The 17371-nt window shown below is 49.0% G+C and overlaps 1 protein-coding gene across 1 annotated transcript; it reads right to left on the reverse strand.

Annotated features, from left to right (window-relative positions):
- Positions 1-329: 329 nt before the first annotated feature.
- On the reverse strand, positions 330-16825 carry TF (transferrin). Its single transcript, XM_074591706.1, has 17 exons — positions 16590-16825; positions 14323-14486; positions 14014-14122; positions 12116-12307; positions 11779-11914; positions 11288-11343; positions 9853-10022; positions 9543-9729; positions 8349-8503; positions 6704-6797; positions 5595-5630; positions 4748-4906; positions 3540-3684; positions 2742-2806; positions 1981-2165; positions 982-1168; positions 330-569 (listed from the first exon to the last, which is right to left on the reverse strand). The coding sequence occupies exons 1-17, from the start codon at positions 16630-16632 to the stop codon at positions 532-534; spliced, it is 2121 nt and encodes a 706-aa protein (XP_074447807.1). The 5' UTR covers positions 16633-16825; the 3' UTR covers positions 330-531.
- Positions 16826-17371: the final 546 nt, after the last annotated feature.

A 17371-nucleotide genomic window follows, 5' to 3' on the forward strand; every position in this document is an offset into this window, starting at 1 on the left:
GTTTTGTTTTGTTTTCCTTCTCCACCCTTCAGCTTCCCTGACATAAACACTCTCCTCTTCCTGTGTCCCAACCACACTGGGCAACTGTCATCTGCTGGGGAGATAATGGGATAACCTGTGTGAAGCAAAAGCACAGAGAGTCCAAAATATCTGTTAATTGGGCTCTAGGGCACGTTTAATCCATGTTTGCTTTGCCAAATGTTGAAACAAATTTCTCTAACAACCCTGAAGTGGCAATAGCCAGGTTGGTACGTGGCACTGTCCTACAGGGAGAGGTACTGAGGAAAGGATGGGCTTAAGGACCGTTTTGAAAGATCTCAGGACACCCATTTAGATTTGAGATTTTATTTCTTGCTGTGATGGCAGCAGAGAACAGTAAGGTCTTAAACAGCCACTTTCAGAGTGATGAGGAAGGGCAGAGAAAGCAGTGAAGGCAGCGGGCCCTCCGCAGGTCGGTGTTCGGTGCTGAGGGCACGAGAGGAGTCATGGCTTGAAGTTTCCCCCCTTCCAGTGAGGGTCCTTCCCATCTCGCTACTTGTCCTCAAGGAAGGTGCACACCTGGAGGAGATCTGAAAAGGGAAAGGACGGGGAGAAGTTCAGATCCTGCCTTTAAACACTCCCGTCCCAGCCATGCCAACAGCGTCATTGCGTGGAAAATATCTTCAGTGTGCCAGAAAAACATGTGTATTAAGCACCGAACACACACTGATGGGACAGGGTGAGTTCGTTTCACTGTTTCTCAAACTGAATATTTTCTAAAGGTGAGAAAAAAATCTTTGATTGCCTTTGATGCCAGGGCAGCAGCCTTCCAGACTGTTTTCAGTTCATCCCAGGAACTTTAAGAAAAGTACACTAGCATCTTCATGAGTTATCCTCATTTTGCTTTAAAAAATTAAATGGACAGCTACAGAAGAAGCTGTCCGTGCTTGTGAGGCTAAGAACTGCAATTCCCAGACTTCTTCCCGGGGCCGCTACGGTTACCTGATGGATTGCAGGTATTGAGGCTGGCAACTGAAGCGTAGTATTGATCTCCGAGGAATTCCTTGTACGTTATTCCATCACGGAGTTTGACCAGACACTTGGTCAAGTCTTTAAACAGAAGATCCTTGGTTTTAGACTCAAACAGCTTGAACCTGTCTTCCTCGATTCCTTTTGGTCCAAACCGTTTCTGAAATAAAGGCACGAAGAAGTAAGTGTATGTAAAAAGTAGAAAGATGGCAAAATTCGGCTTGTACAGGTAGGAATCTTAGTTCTCGTTCTTCATCATCATCCAGGGGACCCCCCCGCCAAGCTCCAGAAAGTTAGGATTGACTCTTCTGTCCGTGTGGTTAGATGAGGGATCTCTCAGTGGCAGAATGAGACTGTCAAAACAACTTTTTTCCGTTTTAACAGCTCACTACCTGCAGAGCCCATCGGCAGATGCTGCCAGCAGGTCCCATGCCTCAGCCATGCCTTGAAAGCAAAAGGAGCTGACTTCCCAAGCGCCTCTCAGCAGACCCAGACGGTGGGGCAAATATTAACATTTTCAGTGTAAAATCAAAGAGAGCGGGTTTAACCTGGTTACATTTACACCAGTAGCTGTAAGCGCAGGGAGGCCACTCTCTTCTCGGGGCTGTGCCTGACCCACCTGGGTTAGAGACCAGGCAGCCCAGAGGAGCTTCCAAAACACACCTGCAAGAGCATAGCCTGAGAAGGAGGTGATAATCTCACGTCACACAAGTATGGTGTGACAACAGCAACCGCTACGATCCAGCCATTACCTAAAGGTGTATTTGCTAAGGTGGCAGAGGAGAAAGAGCAGTTCGAAAGGGACGGAGGAAGGGGGAGGCTAAGGGACAAAGCTGTCACCCCATATCGGTAAGTTAAAATCTTCCACATCATGCTGACTCAGGGAAACTTGGAGCATCATTGCTCTAAAAATGCAAACACGCCGCATGAAAACAACCCCAGAACATTTCTTCTGCTGTCAGCACTACTGACCTCTTGTCTCTGCAGCATCTCACTGACTTTCTTTGCTTTCTTAGGAGGCGCGACCACAGCATGGGTAGGAACTTTGGCCAGGTGGCAGGTTCTGTAATCCATGATATTTGCCCGTCGCCCGTCAGGGCACAGCAACACAAATTGGTCCATTTTCAGATCTTTGGCCCAATCTTCTTTATTTTTGCCTGTAAAGAGAATTGGTTTGGAGATTCAGAGATCTTGGGTAGCAGAAGAACGCCAGCCTCACAACATTCAAGCAAGAGGTTTGTCCCTGCCTGCATGTGCGCTGGCACTTGGACACTTGGCAGGTACAAAGGAGGCAGTAAGTAAAACTCAGGAAAGTCAACAGGATGAGTCAGACTCTCAGAGCAGGCTGGAAGATTTAGTTATATCTCCTTCCTTGCCTTTTTTCCCAAATGCGTGGAAAAAAATTCAGCCGCTGCTTTCAGAAATGTGAAGCGAACTTTTAATTTTCAGGCAAGCAGGGAGCTCGAGCACTGCGCAAAGGTGTCGAGGCAGAAGCCTGGGGTTAAGGGACCACCTGAAGAATTGTGCAGCTGAAATTAAACGATAGTTAGCAGGGAAGCGTCTCTGGGCAGATGGCACGTGCTGACGCTTGAATTCTGCTCCCCCTGCGGGAGGGGTGAGATGGACGGGACGAGCAGGTAAAGCTTGATATTACCTTCTGCACTGGCAACAAAAATAATGCAGACAGGGGAAGGCAGCCCTGCCAAAACCCGCACAACAGAATAACCACGTACCGTCAGTGTTTTCCTGCACAGTTGAATGCTTAACAAAGGCCACATCCCCCCGCTCGACCAGACACCTGGGAAGTACAAAGAACGGCAAGTGACGTGGATGCTTGAATCCTGGCCCTTTCCCACAGATTTGATTCTGACCTATGTCTTATTTTGTAAAATTAATCTCCGAGGACACCCAGGTCTAGGACCCCTGCCATGACTATGTTAAGGATATCTGAAACACAGTCTTTTGATGTAAATGAAACAAGATTCATTCCCTTTTTAAATTCACTCACAGCATGAATTACCTAGACTCAATCTGGTACTGAGTGGATACAGAGGAGGTGGCACGGGGGCTGACCTCTGGTCTCTGGACTTTTTAGAGGAAGGCTCATTTTAACTAAGGCAAGCAGTATTTTTAGCAGGGAGTGTCTAGCAGCAGTACTGTTTGCGGGTCCCCATCTTTTAGCACCCTTTATTTGAGTTAAAAGTGTAGCCCTGCTGGCATTGTAAGAGGTCTGGCCAAAATGCTTGTGTCTCTCCAGGTTTACCCGGGGGCACCAGGACATTAGTTTTACAGAATGGGAACATTTTACTTCATTTTGCAGGAAGCTGCATAAAGAAAAAAAAAATAGCTTATGTATAATATTACAGACTCAGTGTAATATTACTTTATATACTTCAATACTGTAATGGAGAAAAAGAGGTGGTCAGCAAATCAGCATCAACATGAGTCTGTACTCCGTATGTGATCTACCCATAACCTCTGTGATTAGCCCCAGGGTATTTGAGAGTGCCTGGAGTGTTCCCACCACCTACCGGAAAGCTCCCGTATATCCATAGTATTTCTCATGGCTGCTGGCAACGCACTGCTCCGGTGGGACCCCCCCTGAGCCCTTGCAGAGTTGGCAGAGGCGGGAGTTAGGAGGAGACCCAGGAGCACAGCCCTCACTGAAGTATTCGTCTGAAGGCAGGAATAGAAAAAAATTCACTTTTCCTGCACTGAAAAGTTAGGTTTTCTTTTAATAACACGTTCTCGTGCTGGATTTGTATTAGCGGTCCCTGGGAGCTGGATACAGGCCGTGAGAAGGAGCACGATTCAGTGGACAGCAAATCGCATGCATCCAGTTTTCACTGTGAGACTTGTGTCTTGTTATTATTGATAATGAAGCGGGGCCTAAGGCTCAATTGCAATAGGCACTCTCTTGGCGTTGAAAGCAGGATGTTTTTGCTGCAAACCTCTCCTAGCTCATGCAGAGCCAGCCCAAGCCTCCACAGCCTTTAGGGATCGGCTGAGTTGCATTTGGCAGCGATGCCAGAGCTCTGGGGGAAGAAGGGACAGTGGGCAAGGCAGGCAGGAGGATGGAGAGGCTGAGTCTACAACTTACTGACATTGGTATCTTCTTGCGGTTAGAGATTTCCTTTTAATAATTACATGCTTAATTTGCCTTGGTCAATAATATTTCCAGATTATTTTGGTTGGACTGTAATTCTCACCGATTGAAAGTAGGATGTAGAAGTTGATCTGAACAATCTCTAAAGTCCCAGAGCCAACGCGGACTTTTACCTCCTTATTCTCAGACAGTCACACCAGTCCCTCTACATTTCTTGAACGAAGATCAACCTCTGTCCCCTTTTCTCAGCCCTTCCCCTCCCTTCTGAGATTCATAAACCCATCCTTTACCCCTGCTCCACACCCTGCCCAAGCACCAGGCCCCCTATACCTGGGCCAGCCTGTATTCCCTTTTTGGGAATACCTTTTGGGCTGCTGCAAAGGGAAGGGGAGAGATGCGAAAAGAAAGCAAAGCCCCCCGGGACAGCTGGTGTGCCGTATCCTACCCTGATGCAGTCACCAACAGCCTAAAACTTTGCTCAGTGAAACCTTAAGTAACAGAGACTTCTCCATTTCCCACCTCCAGGTGGGGATCTTTGAGGCACAAGAAACTTGGAAGATCGGACGAAGGATGGGAAAACATTTTTGCAAGCGGATTCCCAGCTTGAAGAAACGGATGCAAAACCCGACTCACCGAAGTTGCAGTTCCCCGTCTTGTTGTGAATCAAGCCCATGGGGATGTTCCAGCCAGCAGTTCTCCCGACACCGGTGTGACATGACTTCTTGCCCTGCAGGCTGTTCCATGTGATATCGCTGTCTGATTTCTTTGCAACAGCCACAGCAAAGTAGGATGCTTTCAGAAGATAAAACAGAGGAGAATTAAGGGCTGACCCGAGGATCCCACCCTGCTCCCTTAGGAGAGCATTGGCTCCACTTGGGAGAGGCCACCTATGAACCGCGCAGCAGAAATACTTTGCGCTTATAAACAATTTGCCAGGCAGCGACCACAGAAGAGTTTGCAGGTGTGATGCACCTATTCCCACCATGCTCCTGGGAAATTGTTATCCCTGACATTTCCCTGTCCCCCAAAACTCTGACACTTGGGTATGCAAGAAGGCTATAGCAAAACACACATAATGTCTTATCCCCTCACGATTTCTTATCCCCTCTTTAGCAAGGGGCAAAACCCTTCCCTTCTCTCCCTCTTCCCATTTCTATAAGGAACAATTTCCTAATGCTACAACCCAGACCTTCTTTCCCTGTTCGCAGCCCTGGCACCGTTATGGTGTGACTGTGCTCCACACAGCAGCAACTAAGCACAAATCTCTGCCCCTGCCACATGCTTTGCCTTGATATCTGTTTGCAGACCCAGAATTTCCATCTGACTACTAAATTTGTCTCCCAAATGTTGAATATCTACATTGGACACAGTGGCTCTCTGTGTGGAGACTGGCCATTTATTCTCCACTCATGACTGCATATATATTTTTCTGCTTATATCCATCAAGACTGTTTTCTGTCCCTCTCTTGTCGGTAATTACCTGGTTCTCCTTCTGTTTTGCTGCATTGACTGAAATCTGAGGGAGGGAAAAAGAAGAAGATATTAGATAAAAGATACGGCAAATCCACAAAAGGATTGAGCTCACTAATTTCTGGAGAAACTTCTGGAGGTGACTATTTCAGGTAACACCTTGTGTGTCAACAGAACAAAGCACGGCCTCCAGCTGCTCCTCTGAGCTAAACCAACAAGTTTTGCCGAGGCCGATGCTAAAGGACAGAGACATCATGACGGGGACCTGGGGGTTCTAATTGACAAGCGGCTGAACATGAGCCAGCAGTGTGCCCAGCTGGCCAAGAAAGCCAATGGCATCCTGGCTTGTATTAGAAATAGTGTGACCAGCAGAAGGAGGGAGGTGATTGTCCCCCTGTACTCAGCATTGGGCTCAATATGAGAGAGATACCGAGGTGCTGGAGCGAGTGCAGAGGAGGGCAACGCAGCTGGTGAAGGGCCTGGAGAATAAATCTTATGAGGAGCAATTGAAGGAGCTGGGATTGTTTAGTTTGAGGAAGAGGAGGCTGAGGGGAGACGTCATCACTCTCTACGACTACTTGAAAGGACATTGTAGAGAGGTTGGTGCTGGTCTCTTCTCACAGGCAATTAGCGATAGAACAAGAGGGAATGGCCTTAAGCTGCAACAGGGTAGGTTTAAACTGGACATTAGGAAAAAATTCTTCTCCGAAAGAGTGGTCAGGGAGGTGGTGGAGTCACCATCCCTGAGTGTGTTTAAGAGTCATTTAGATGTGGTGTTGGGGGATATGGCATAGGGGAGAACTTTGTAGAGTGGGGTTGATGGTTGGACTCGGCGATCCCAAGGGTCTTTTCCAACCTAAATGATTCTATGATTGTATGATTAAAATGAAGAAGATAGGTCGTTGCGTTCTTGACTCAATGCCCACTGTCCCAGGGCTCTTCCACCTTTGTGGAAAGACGAGGCACGCAGCAGTGAGCAGAGTTGCCTCAGAGCACCGTGTGTTTTCTGCAGGATGCAGCACTGAGGCTGCCTTCTAAATTTTAGAATAAAAAGGAGGCTTTTGCGCCAGCCTCTCCCCCACCCCCTGGACCCAGAGGGGCAGCCCAGGCTGTGCTTACCGTCATAGTTTTCTCCCATCACTGGCACCAAGCCACACACGCCAGCAGTGTAGACAAAACCTCCATCTAAGCTGATAGCATCTGCTTCGCCTTTCTGCAAAGAAAATGGCACAGCAATGAAACAACGCTGTCCCAGACCAGTACTTTTCAGAAATCAGATCATAAGCACTCAATTGCACTCAATTATGGGCCCTCAAGAAGTTCAACCAGGCCAAGTGCAGGGTCCTGCACCTGGGTCGGGACAATCCCAAGCACAAATCCAGACTGGGCAGAGAACAGACTGAGAGCAGCCCTGAGGAGAAGGACTTGGGGGTGTTGGTGTATGAAAAGCTCAACACGAGCCAGCAATGTGCGCTGGCAGCCCAGAAATTCCCTGCAGCCTGGGCTGCATCCCCAGCAGCGTGGGCAGCAGGGCGAGGGGGGGATTCTGCCCCTCTGCTCCGCTCGGGGGAGACCCCCCTGCAGTGCTGCCTCCAGCTCTGGGGCACCGACAGCAGAAGGACACAGAGCTGTTGGAGCGGGGCCAGAGGAGGCCCCGGAGATGCTGGGAGGGCTGGAGCCCCTCTGCTGGGAGGACAGGCTGAGAGAGCTGGGGGGGTTCAGCCTGGAGAAGAGAAGGCTCCGGGGAGACCTTCCAGCCCCTTCCAGTCCCTAAAGGGGCTCCAGAAGAGCTGGGGAGGGACTCTGGATCAGGGAGGGGAGCCATGGGACGAGGGGGAATGGTGTTATACTCAAAGAGGGTGGATTTAGATGAGATGTGAGGATGCAATTCTTTGCTGTGATGGTGGTGGGACGCTGGCCCAGGTTGCCCAGAGAAGCTGTGGCTGCCCCATCCCTGGAAGGGTTCAAGGCCAGGTTGGATGGGGCTGGGAGCAGCCTGGGCTGGTGGGAGGTGTCCCTGCCCAGGGCAGGGGGGTTGGACTTAAAGATGATCTTTAAGGTCCCTTCCAACCCAAACCATTCTATGATTCTAATGTAAGAGAGAAGGGTTTGGGGCTAAAGGGACACGAGAGGCCATCTTTTAGCATGTGGGTAGACAAGGTCTCGCTGATGCAAACGGAGTTTTGAAATTATCGCTCCTGTGTGCTCGTAACCACCTCCAGCAGCAGCTCACCTCCCCAGGCACTTGCAGGCTCAGGCGTGTGTCTCTCCCAGCCTGCTTCCCTGCCACACAGATTTCTTTATCTCACCTGTCATTTCAAGTTTCCCTTTTGTGTTGTCTTCATGGTACTGACCCAACCCTCTGAGCTGCCACCAGCATCCTCCTCTATGCTATGGAGTCACTCCTTTTCCAAGCAGGCAACCATTTTTTCTCTGCATTTTACAGAATTTGTATTTTGCCTTCGTTTTCCAAATAAAAAGTTACTTCACATCAGAAAATTGCTTTTTATTTAGGAAACTCCAAAATAGAACACTGTCCACTAAAATTTTTTGAAAAATGTTAATTGGTGAAAAACTAGCGAAGCCTTTTCACTGCGATGAGGGTGGTTTCTGCCCGCTGGCATTTTTTGCAAAGCTCCCAATATTTTGTTTTAAAATCTGCCCCCTGCTCTGCTCCATCTATTCCCAGGCTGAAAAAAAGCAACGCTGCTTTCCATCTGAAAGGTTCACAGGGAGAAGAAAAGGCCAAAAAAAAAAGCCATACCATGATCTTAATAATGCAGTCCTTGGTGTCTTCTGCCACGATGCACTCCACCTCCCCGTTGCTCATCACACTCCAGAGGTCACACTTGCTCTTCTCATTCTTGCCTACTGCGCACCACCGGGTCTTGTTTTCTCTGCGGTTGGAGCTCAACTGATCTGTAAAACCGGCGGAGGAAAAAAAGGATAAGCCTTAGAGCCCTGCTGAGCAATAAAGCTACAAACAAGCTACTTCATGGGACTCAGCCATGAAACCACGAAACCACAAAATGTACACACCAACCTGCTTCTGCAAGGGATTCTTGTTTAAAAAGCCCTGGGCTGGCGTGAAAGGAAGGGATGATTCTTAAGCTGAAAATTAACTTACGGGCCAGAAAGGAGAATTTCTGCCTAACACAAGCCATTCACGCAGATTCGTGTTAGCTAAAACATCACAACCACTAAACCACCATGCGTTAATCGTACTTGGTATTGTTGCCTGTAATATTTCTCCAGACCTCACGGCCCAGACAACCGTGAGACTAAGACCAGACCAAGCTGGAAAAATACAACCTGGTTATGTTTCGGTGAAGTGGCATTTGAATAATCTGTTTTGGTGCTACATGAAGTCCATGCACCTCCTTCCACAAATGCTGAGCCTGTAACAGAGATCTCTGAGCAACTATACATTCTAAGTGGATTTGTGGGGACATTTGTTGGATGTTCGTCTCTCAGAAAGCCAGCGAGGACGTCAGTAAAAGCTTGATGAATGTAGACAGAAATAAAGGACACTGTTTCCCTCAAGTGGCCAATACTGCACCTGGTGTCCCGGGATGCTCCTTCCTCTTATGTCCCAGAAATTGCTTTTCTAAACAGCAGTTTTGACCATGCCCAATCCCTGTCACCGGCTGAATAACCGTGGGCAATTGTTGTTGTTGTGATCGTGGTGAAGGGACAAGGGGTGGAGCGTGTGTGTAAATTTTCCACCTCTGTCGGTGCGGTGATGGTGTTATTTGGCATCAACAAATTCCTTTTGCGGATGTAAGTGAATTTTGTGAAGGTTGTGTGATTTTAATAATACCTTTCACAGGAAATATTTTGCAGAGAATACTGTCTGTGTTTGAAAAAATTGTGTCCCTTTTCCCGGATGTATTTGCTGATCCCATCTCTTCAGTGCAGCTCACGCTGACACGACATTAGTATTTCCTGTCCTGCCTACCTTCCTGAAGGCTCTGGATGGCACTGTAGTACTCAAAGCCAAGGTAGAGCTGGGAATCCATCAGAGGCGGGATACGCTTCAGCCGTACAGCAGAGTCTTTGAAAAGTAAGTCTTTGAGGCCTGGCTCCTTCTTGCCAGGTGGCCCAAAGAGATGGAAGGCGCCGGTTGTGCCCACGCCAAATTTTTCCTGCCATGGGGAAAATAATCAGCAAATGACTGTACCAAAGTGCTTGGAAAGCTGGAGAGAGCAAGCAAATCCAGGGGACGTAAGAGGGGATGCTAGGGGAAGGAAAGAAGAGCTAGACGATACCTGTGCTTTTGAGAGAAAGTTCCAGATGTCATCAACCTTGTTGTCATCTCGAGCCACAACGGCATGAGCAGGCACCCTGGCCCAGTGACAGGCTTTGTAGTTGTCCACGGGCTGACGGCTGCCATCCAGACAGAGCAGCTCGTACTCATTCTTCTCCTCTGGGGCATTTTCTGGAAGAAGGGAGGAACCATGAGTTGCATCACCATGAAAATAGACCCAAAAAAAAGCCAGTCCAGGGCAGCTTTGTAGTGAATTTATTTCTGTGGAAGCTCAGGGGAGAATTCTTCACAGAAGAGGGTTTGGGAGTCATCATGGTCATACAAAGGCAATGAATTATGTCTGTCTCTGTCATAACTAACCCGACAGTAAGAGGATTTATGTGGCAGTAGTGCCTAGACAACCAGGCATGTACGAATAGATACAAATACAAATAGATTTACAAACACCATACAAATGTATTGAACAGGTCAGGAGCCGCACGGGGTCTGTAAAGGCCAGTAGGCCAGTACATCAAGGCTGAAAACAGAGCCCACGTCAGAGATCACAGGGTTACAGGAGAATTCAGGTGGGAAGGGACCTCTGAAGATCTTCAGTCCAAGCACCTGCGCAAAGCAGACCAGGCTGCTTACGAAGAATCGAAAACCTCCAAGGATGGAGAGTGCACAGCTGTCCCGGGCAACCTGTCCCACTATTTGACTGACCTCAAGGGGAAAAAACTTTCCCTTTGTATCTTGTCCAGACCTTTCTTGTTTCAGTTTGTGATTATTGTTCCTCATCTTTCCACCGTCCACCTCCATAAAGATCTTGGCTCTACCTTCTTGGTAACCTCCTTGTAGGCACAAGCAGACTGCTCTGAGGTCTCCCCAAAGCCATCTCTTACCCAGGCTGATCAAGCCCACCCTGCTGAGCGTCGCCTCACAGGTCAAGTGTCCCTGCCCCATGACCATCTTGGTGGCCCTCCACTAAGCTCATTGCAGATCCTAGGCATGCCAGGCCATCTTCTGTCTCCGAGAGTTGTAGAGTTAGTGAACTCTTGCTGTGGGCTGAATTCCCTCCAAAAATCCCTCCCAGAGGGATGGGTGAGTGTAATTACCTACACAGTTGCTCACCCTGCATTTGCTGTGGTTAACGTTACAGCTGGCTCTGAGATGTGGCACCCACCATAATACCATTGAACTTAAAACAAGCAGGTTTTCCTTCTTCAAAGAAGAACGCCACAGAAGAAAAAGTGGACCCCACCACAATCATATTTTTCAGTAACAAGGATGAGTCAGTCCACAGTGTGCCAAACTTGTTTCTAGAGATGAAAGGAGAAGAGGTTTGGGGCAAATCTGGAGAGGAATGAAAGTCTGCATAGTGTAGACTAATTGCAGGACAGATTGGCAATGAGAGCTTGGACTGGAAAGGAGAGAAACAAGTGATCTCACAGGCCTACCTTGAACAGTTGTGTGTTTCACAAAAGCCACATCTCCTTTTCCATCTTTCAGACAGCTGCAGGGAGGAACAGAAAAGATGTTAAAAAAACAGACATTGTGGCTCCTTATCTCCTGTTCCAGCAAATTGCTTCGTCACAAACCAAAACCACAGAGGAGCTGTCTTCCCCCCCCCAGAAAAGCTATGCTGGCAGGGAAGAGGTTGTAATGACAGAGAAGTAGTGCTCAAGAGGCCTAGTTAGACTTAGCACAATGCTAATGCTGTGTACTCCTAGGTCTGTGCAAAACTATACAACCCAGCTGCCGCTCTCATCTCCCACTAGCTGCCTGCTGGTTATTACTAATTGGATCTTTAATTACCAGCAGTCCCAGTTGTTCTGTAATTCAGTCTCCTCAGGACCCCTGATTACAACACAGCCCTCCCTGGTATAATGAAAACTTGCATGTGTCAGGGCTAGAATACTTCCCCAAAGGAAAAATAACTTTCACTCACTGAAAAGCTCCGGAATATCCAGAATAAGGTCCTGTGCGAGAGCATTTGGTTTTGGAGTCCCCTTTGCACTGACGGCACAGTTTTTGTTCAGTGGTGGCCCCAGGCACGCAGCTGGCAGAGAAAAAGTTGGCCACCGCTATGGATGAGAAAGAAGCAATAGTTAGTCTAAAATTCACTTTTACAAAGAGCTGGAAGGGAGGGTATGCATAAAGAATGTCGGTGACTCGACTGCTCTGCGAGCCACCTCTGGACCTCCACAGAAGACAGGGCAACATCGGTTTCATCGTACCACCATCCCTGAACGTCAGCCTGTTTATCTCGCCGTTTCCCACCTCACCTTGCTCGATGGAGCCGGAGTCTTTGCCTTGCCACTTGATGTCTCCCCGGTGGAGGAGTGTCCCAATTGGGATGTTCCAGCCAGCGGACCTGCCCAGGCCCGTGTGGCAGGAGGTCTTGCCCTGTAAGTCATCTATTGTGAAGCCTGTTCCCTTCTTCACAACGGCCACAGCATAGTAACTGGTTGTGGAGCCTGCAGCGCAGGAAAAAGCAGGATTTAGGAACATTTCAAATCCTGCCAAACCCCCAGTTTCAGAGAATAAAGTGCTGCACTTCCAAATAATTAGCAACTTTGTTTGAACACTCGTAGTTTTCCCATTTTCTTAGGGATAAGCTACACTGTTAATATTGAACCAACGATGCACATTACAACTTGTAATAATAAGTGACCTGAAAATACTGTTACATGCAAAATTCTTTGCCACTGGACAGATGTCAGACGTGCCCATCATTTTATAAGAATGCTTCAAGAAGCCTTTTTGGCAAATCTTCTTTGGCAAGTCTTTTCTCAATTGCCGTTGCCCACTGAAGCACACATGTAAGCCTTGCGAGAATGAAATTCCACATTTAGTCTTTAAAATTATACCTAGTCCACCACATGATACGCAAGTGACTTAAGTTTGGGGGTGGTAGAGACCACAGCCTTCCATTTAATATCTGTATTTTCTTAGCTACCGTTTTGGGAACGACTCTGTGGTGTTTCTTTGATCCTGAATATTGTGTACAAACAGGCTGAAGTCCAGGACAGAGGTCAAAAGAGACTGGGGGCTTTGACCACGGTGGGATTGCATGAGGCAAGAAAGACAAAAATGGAGAAATAACATCTGTCCAGCTCCCAAGAGAAAGATGGGAGAGATGAAGAACAGTACAGAAAGCGAGCAGGGATGGAGCAACAGAGCTAATTCTTATCAGAAGGGATTGCTGCAGAGAACTTTTTATGCTTTTTTTCTTTTTTTCTGGGCATAGCCTACACCTCTTGCCTCAGTAGTCTCAACTGGGTGTTCTTCCACAACCACTAATGGCAATGCTGTTGCCTCTTCAATCTTTTTTTTTTTTTTTGCCTTCATGACTTCGCAGGGAGAGATACAGGTTATCTGTGCTAACTAGCTCGGTGTTTTACCCACATCCGTCAAGGTCACTGAAAGCAGATCTCTGGGACAAGCATAATTTTTATGCCACGCTTCAGGACAACCATGGTTTCTGCTCATGGTGCTCTCCTTCCATGGCCACTGCATTATCGTGGGATCAGTGACTTTCCTCACAGCTAATGTCAGAAATGGAGGACTGGCTCTCCTCCTTTCCATTGCAGTGACTCTATGGCCATGGGCGATAGTCACATTTTGGTGTAACTGCCCCCCATCCCTTCCCCTCTGGGATCTGGAAGCCAGGGGCAATATCTCAGACACACCGCAGAAATAAGCATAGAATCATAGAACAGCTTGGGTTGGAAGGGACCTTTAAAGGCCATCTAGTCCACCCTCCTGCCCTGGGCAGGGACACCTCCCACCAGCCCAGGTTGCTCCAAGCCCCGTCCAACCTGGCCTTGAACACCCCCAGGGATGGGGCAGCCACAGCTTCTCTGGGCAACCTGGGCCAGGGGCTCACCATCCCCATCATAAAAAATTTCTTCCTTGTATCTAGTCTAAGTCTTCCCTCTTTTAGTTTAAAGCCATTACCCCTTGTCCTATTGCAACAGGCCCTGCTAAAAAGTCCCTCCCTGTCTTTCTTGTAAGCCTCCTTGAACTACGGAAAGGCCACAATAAGGTGTCCCCGGAGCCTTCTCTTCTCCAGGCTGAACAACTCGGAGTAATAATGTGGGAGCTCTGTGTGGAAAGGGTGGCCTTTGCACTTCTACTTTGTTACCACCACTTGGCTTAAAAATACTGCATGAAAACGTACCTCCACTTTGTTCGTAGACCTCAGCAGCTACGGGCTTCAGCTTGTAGGGGGCAAGGCCTGCCTCAAAAACTTGACCGCCGTCCAAGCTAATGGCATCTGCTTCGTTATTCTAAACAACAAAAAGATTTCCATCGATAAACAAAGAGCAGGGACACACAAGGGAAAATGCTTCCCTGGAGTCTCTCCTGGATCCTTGTGGGTGAGTCCTCCTCTACAGAGGGATCACAGATGACTCAAAGGAAACCCCAACCTTCTCCAGGCTGCTGAAACACCCTCAGCGCCCAGCACGGATATTTGCTGCCCACTCACCGAAATGGCTTTTATGCAGTCGAGGTACGTTGTTTTCTGCAGGCAACTCAATGCAACACTCTCTTGTTGCATGAGGTCCCTTAGACTATTGCATTTGTTCTCTTCTGCTACAGATATTGTGCACCATCGGATGTTCGGCTTGGGAGGAGCAGCAAAACACAGAGCTGTAGAAAGAACCAGAAACAAATAGTCTGAGAGAGGTAAAAAGGCACCACGTGGAGAGAAAAAGCTTCTCTGAATACACGATCTCTGGTTCCCTGCAGTCCTGGCCTCAGGTGATGGCTGGGTGCAGGATCTCCCTTGCACATCTCCTAAGTCATGCAGGAAGACCGTTTCTTTCTTGCCTGACATGTGCACCTTCAGGAACATCTGGGAGGATCATTTCTGTCCCCGGGTAACAGTTGTCCTGCACAGCATCGCGATTCAAGCAGCCTGAGCTCACGGCAACTTCCACGGGAGAAGGAAAACAAATCAACAGAAATCAAACCCACGACTTCGCGAAAAGGGGGAGAAAAGGGGGTCCATTCAAGCAGTGTCTTTGCAAACAAGCCCAGAGAGAGAGCAGCCAGACTATATTCAGTATGTTGCCATACATGACCTCCTTGGCAGCCAGATGATCTGATATATTTAACTGTCTCTTTATGTCTCACCTCCTCCACTACACCCAGTAACAGAGATGTCATCCCACCTCCGCAGTCCTCTCTCCTAAGAGTCCCCCAACCAGTAAATTCAGCTGACTGGACGCTCTGGGAGACTAACAAAGCAAAGACCTCAGGTGGACACAGGTTCATGTCTCCTTCAGCAACCTAAACACCAGAAACATTGGAAACTTGCAGTTGAAGTATGTGGCCAGCCCGTGCTGCACACTTCACCTTAACTCTGTCCTGGCAGGACCGTGCAGACCGAGAGGCCCTCCAAACCCTCCATGGCACATTTCATTCCAATGTCTCCAGATTAACCTGTGGTCTTTCCGCTTTCCCTTTCACCTCTGAAATATTCTCTCTTCATTTTTAAGCCATAACTCTGCCAGCAGACACCTCCCCTCCTCCCAGTGGAGATGCTGAATTTGGCCACAGGGAGAATCCTCAGCCTTAATTTCTACTGCCATCATTTATGTTTTTCAAATCTGGGCTGCACAAAGCCACGGTCACCTTAATCTAGTGGTGATGACCATCCTGCCCTGGACAGAGGCTGGACGGGAACCTCCTGAGGGACTCTCTGTGGCTGCACGGGTGGACAGTGGGAAGGCAATGGGAGCCCGAGTGCCACGATGTCTGCTGCAGAGCTTTTTGGGCAACCTCTTGGCTCCCTCCGTGCAGGGAAGGAGGAGGAGGGACTCTTCACCGTTAATGAGACATCATTGCATGGTAGCACTCATCAAAAGTGCTCGAGGACTTTCCGATGCCAGCAGCACAGGGAGCACTTCCCACCAGAGGACATTAATCACCACCGCGCTTCCAGGGGGATCAGATGAGACCCACTGCCTACTCCAAGAAGGGGACCCCTCTTTCCCTTTCCAGGCGGCGGTCCCCAGGTCAGGTGCAGATGGCAGCAATCTCCTTGCCGTGGCCACCTGCCCGTCGCCTGCCAAAACTACAAGCAGTGAGAGAAATAATTGCTTTAAGCAGAGCCAGCTCTGCAGCACCACGATTTAGGCAGAAAATACACAGGAGCCCGAGCAAAGAGCAGCAGCAGCAGCAGGATGGAGCAGCGCAGGAGCAGGGGGGGAACCATGCGGAGTCTTCCGTTATTTAAGCTCTATTCTATTGCCACTGCCTTCAGGTTTAACCCAACACACATGCAGGCTTGGCAGGCAGGTCCTGCTCTAGTTTCTCCCCCCCTGGCTGAACCCCCGCTCCTCTTCCGGCACAGCAGTTGGCCGGAGGGTGATGTTTCCCTTCGCCCTGCGGCAGCAGGAGCAGGGAGCCTCTCCCAAGCAGTTTCCTCCCCGGCGGTGCGTGCCGAGCATCCCTCCTCCGTGCCAGCCGGCTGCTCAGCAGCTTGCTGCGGGGATCTGCAGCTTCCCTCCAGCCTCCATGGACTGTCCCAAGGAAAAAGCTGCTGTCGTTAATGCTCAAAACACTGTTCTTGTTGACAGAGATCCACAGCTGCCAAAACAAAGCATCTGGCAGGTGCTCCTTTGCTTTTATTTAATAGCTGTCTGGGTCCTGCAGCTCTAAAACAGCCTCGCCTAGGGGGAAAGCCTTGGGTCCTGGGACGTTTTGACTCTTCCTTTCCCCAAAAAACTGCTTTCAGCAGACACTTACCCACTATCCCGAAGGACAGCACAGTAGAGAGTACGAGTTTCATACTTGAGCAGGGAGTGAGGTGCCGAGGAGGGGGTGCAGCAGCCTTGGTCACAGACTGTCCCCTCCAAGTCTGTGATGGCTCTGGAACCGCTTTCTTCCCTTTTTATAGAGGAACAGCCCTGGCTGTGTTTGCAGAAGCAATGACCTAACGCTGTTTGTCCTTCCTTGTTTCTCAATAGCTCCTAAATCGCCCCCCTCCCTGGATCAGCCCATTTTTAGGAAGCCTTTCACTTTGGCACTGAACCCCTCTGCCGGCAGGAGTCGGAGCAGGGCAAGGTGCTTTTCATTTTACAAGGGGCTTCAGATGGAAAATTCCCAAGTTGTGACATTCGAATTCCCCTGCGGGCTGAAACGCCACAGGAGGGGCTATTTTCTTTGTGCTAGCCACCGCCTGCCTTGCACAGCCTAATCTCAGAAAGTCCCTGCTTGGGGCTGGCTCCAGCCCCGAGTTTTGCATATTTGCCGGTAACTGCTGCCGCTGTGCCCGTCGCCCTTTGGCTTGCAGCACCCGGAGTGCCTGCCCGTTCCCTTGCACTCTCTTGGCAACAGCAACGGGGTTGAAAGGCAGTAAATGTTCCTTCCACATGATCTGGCAAGCTTCTTGCACAGGCAAAGAAAGTCAAAGGCAGTGACCAGACAGCTCGATAAGTGCCCTGCAGCCAGAAGGAAACATCATGCTGCAGCTTTGTTGAGTTCTTGGGATGAACCCGGGAAGAAATGCCGAGGTTAGCAGTCACCCT

This window comes from Larus michahellis, chromosome 6 (assembly GCF_964199755.1).
Source record: "Larus michahellis chromosome 6, bLarMic1.1, whole genome shotgun sequence".
Lineage (NCBI taxonomy): Eukaryota > Metazoa > Chordata > Aves > Charadriiformes > Laridae > Larus > Larus michahellis.

Excerpts from the sequence above, each read along its gene's own strand:
- TF (XM_074591706.1), bottom strand. The coding sequence starts at position 16,632 with ATGAAACTCGTACTCTCTACTGTGCTGTCCTTCGGGATAGTGG. Across the intron at positions 2,807-3,539 it reads GGATATACGGGAGCTTTCCG|GTGTCTGGTCGAGCGGGGGG; the intron begins GTAGGTGGTGGG and ends TGTACTTCCCAG. Across the intron at positions 1,169-1,980 it reads AGATGCTGCAGAGACAAGAG|AAACGGTTTGGACCAAAAGG; the intron begins GTCAGTAGTGCT and ends CCTTTATTTCAG.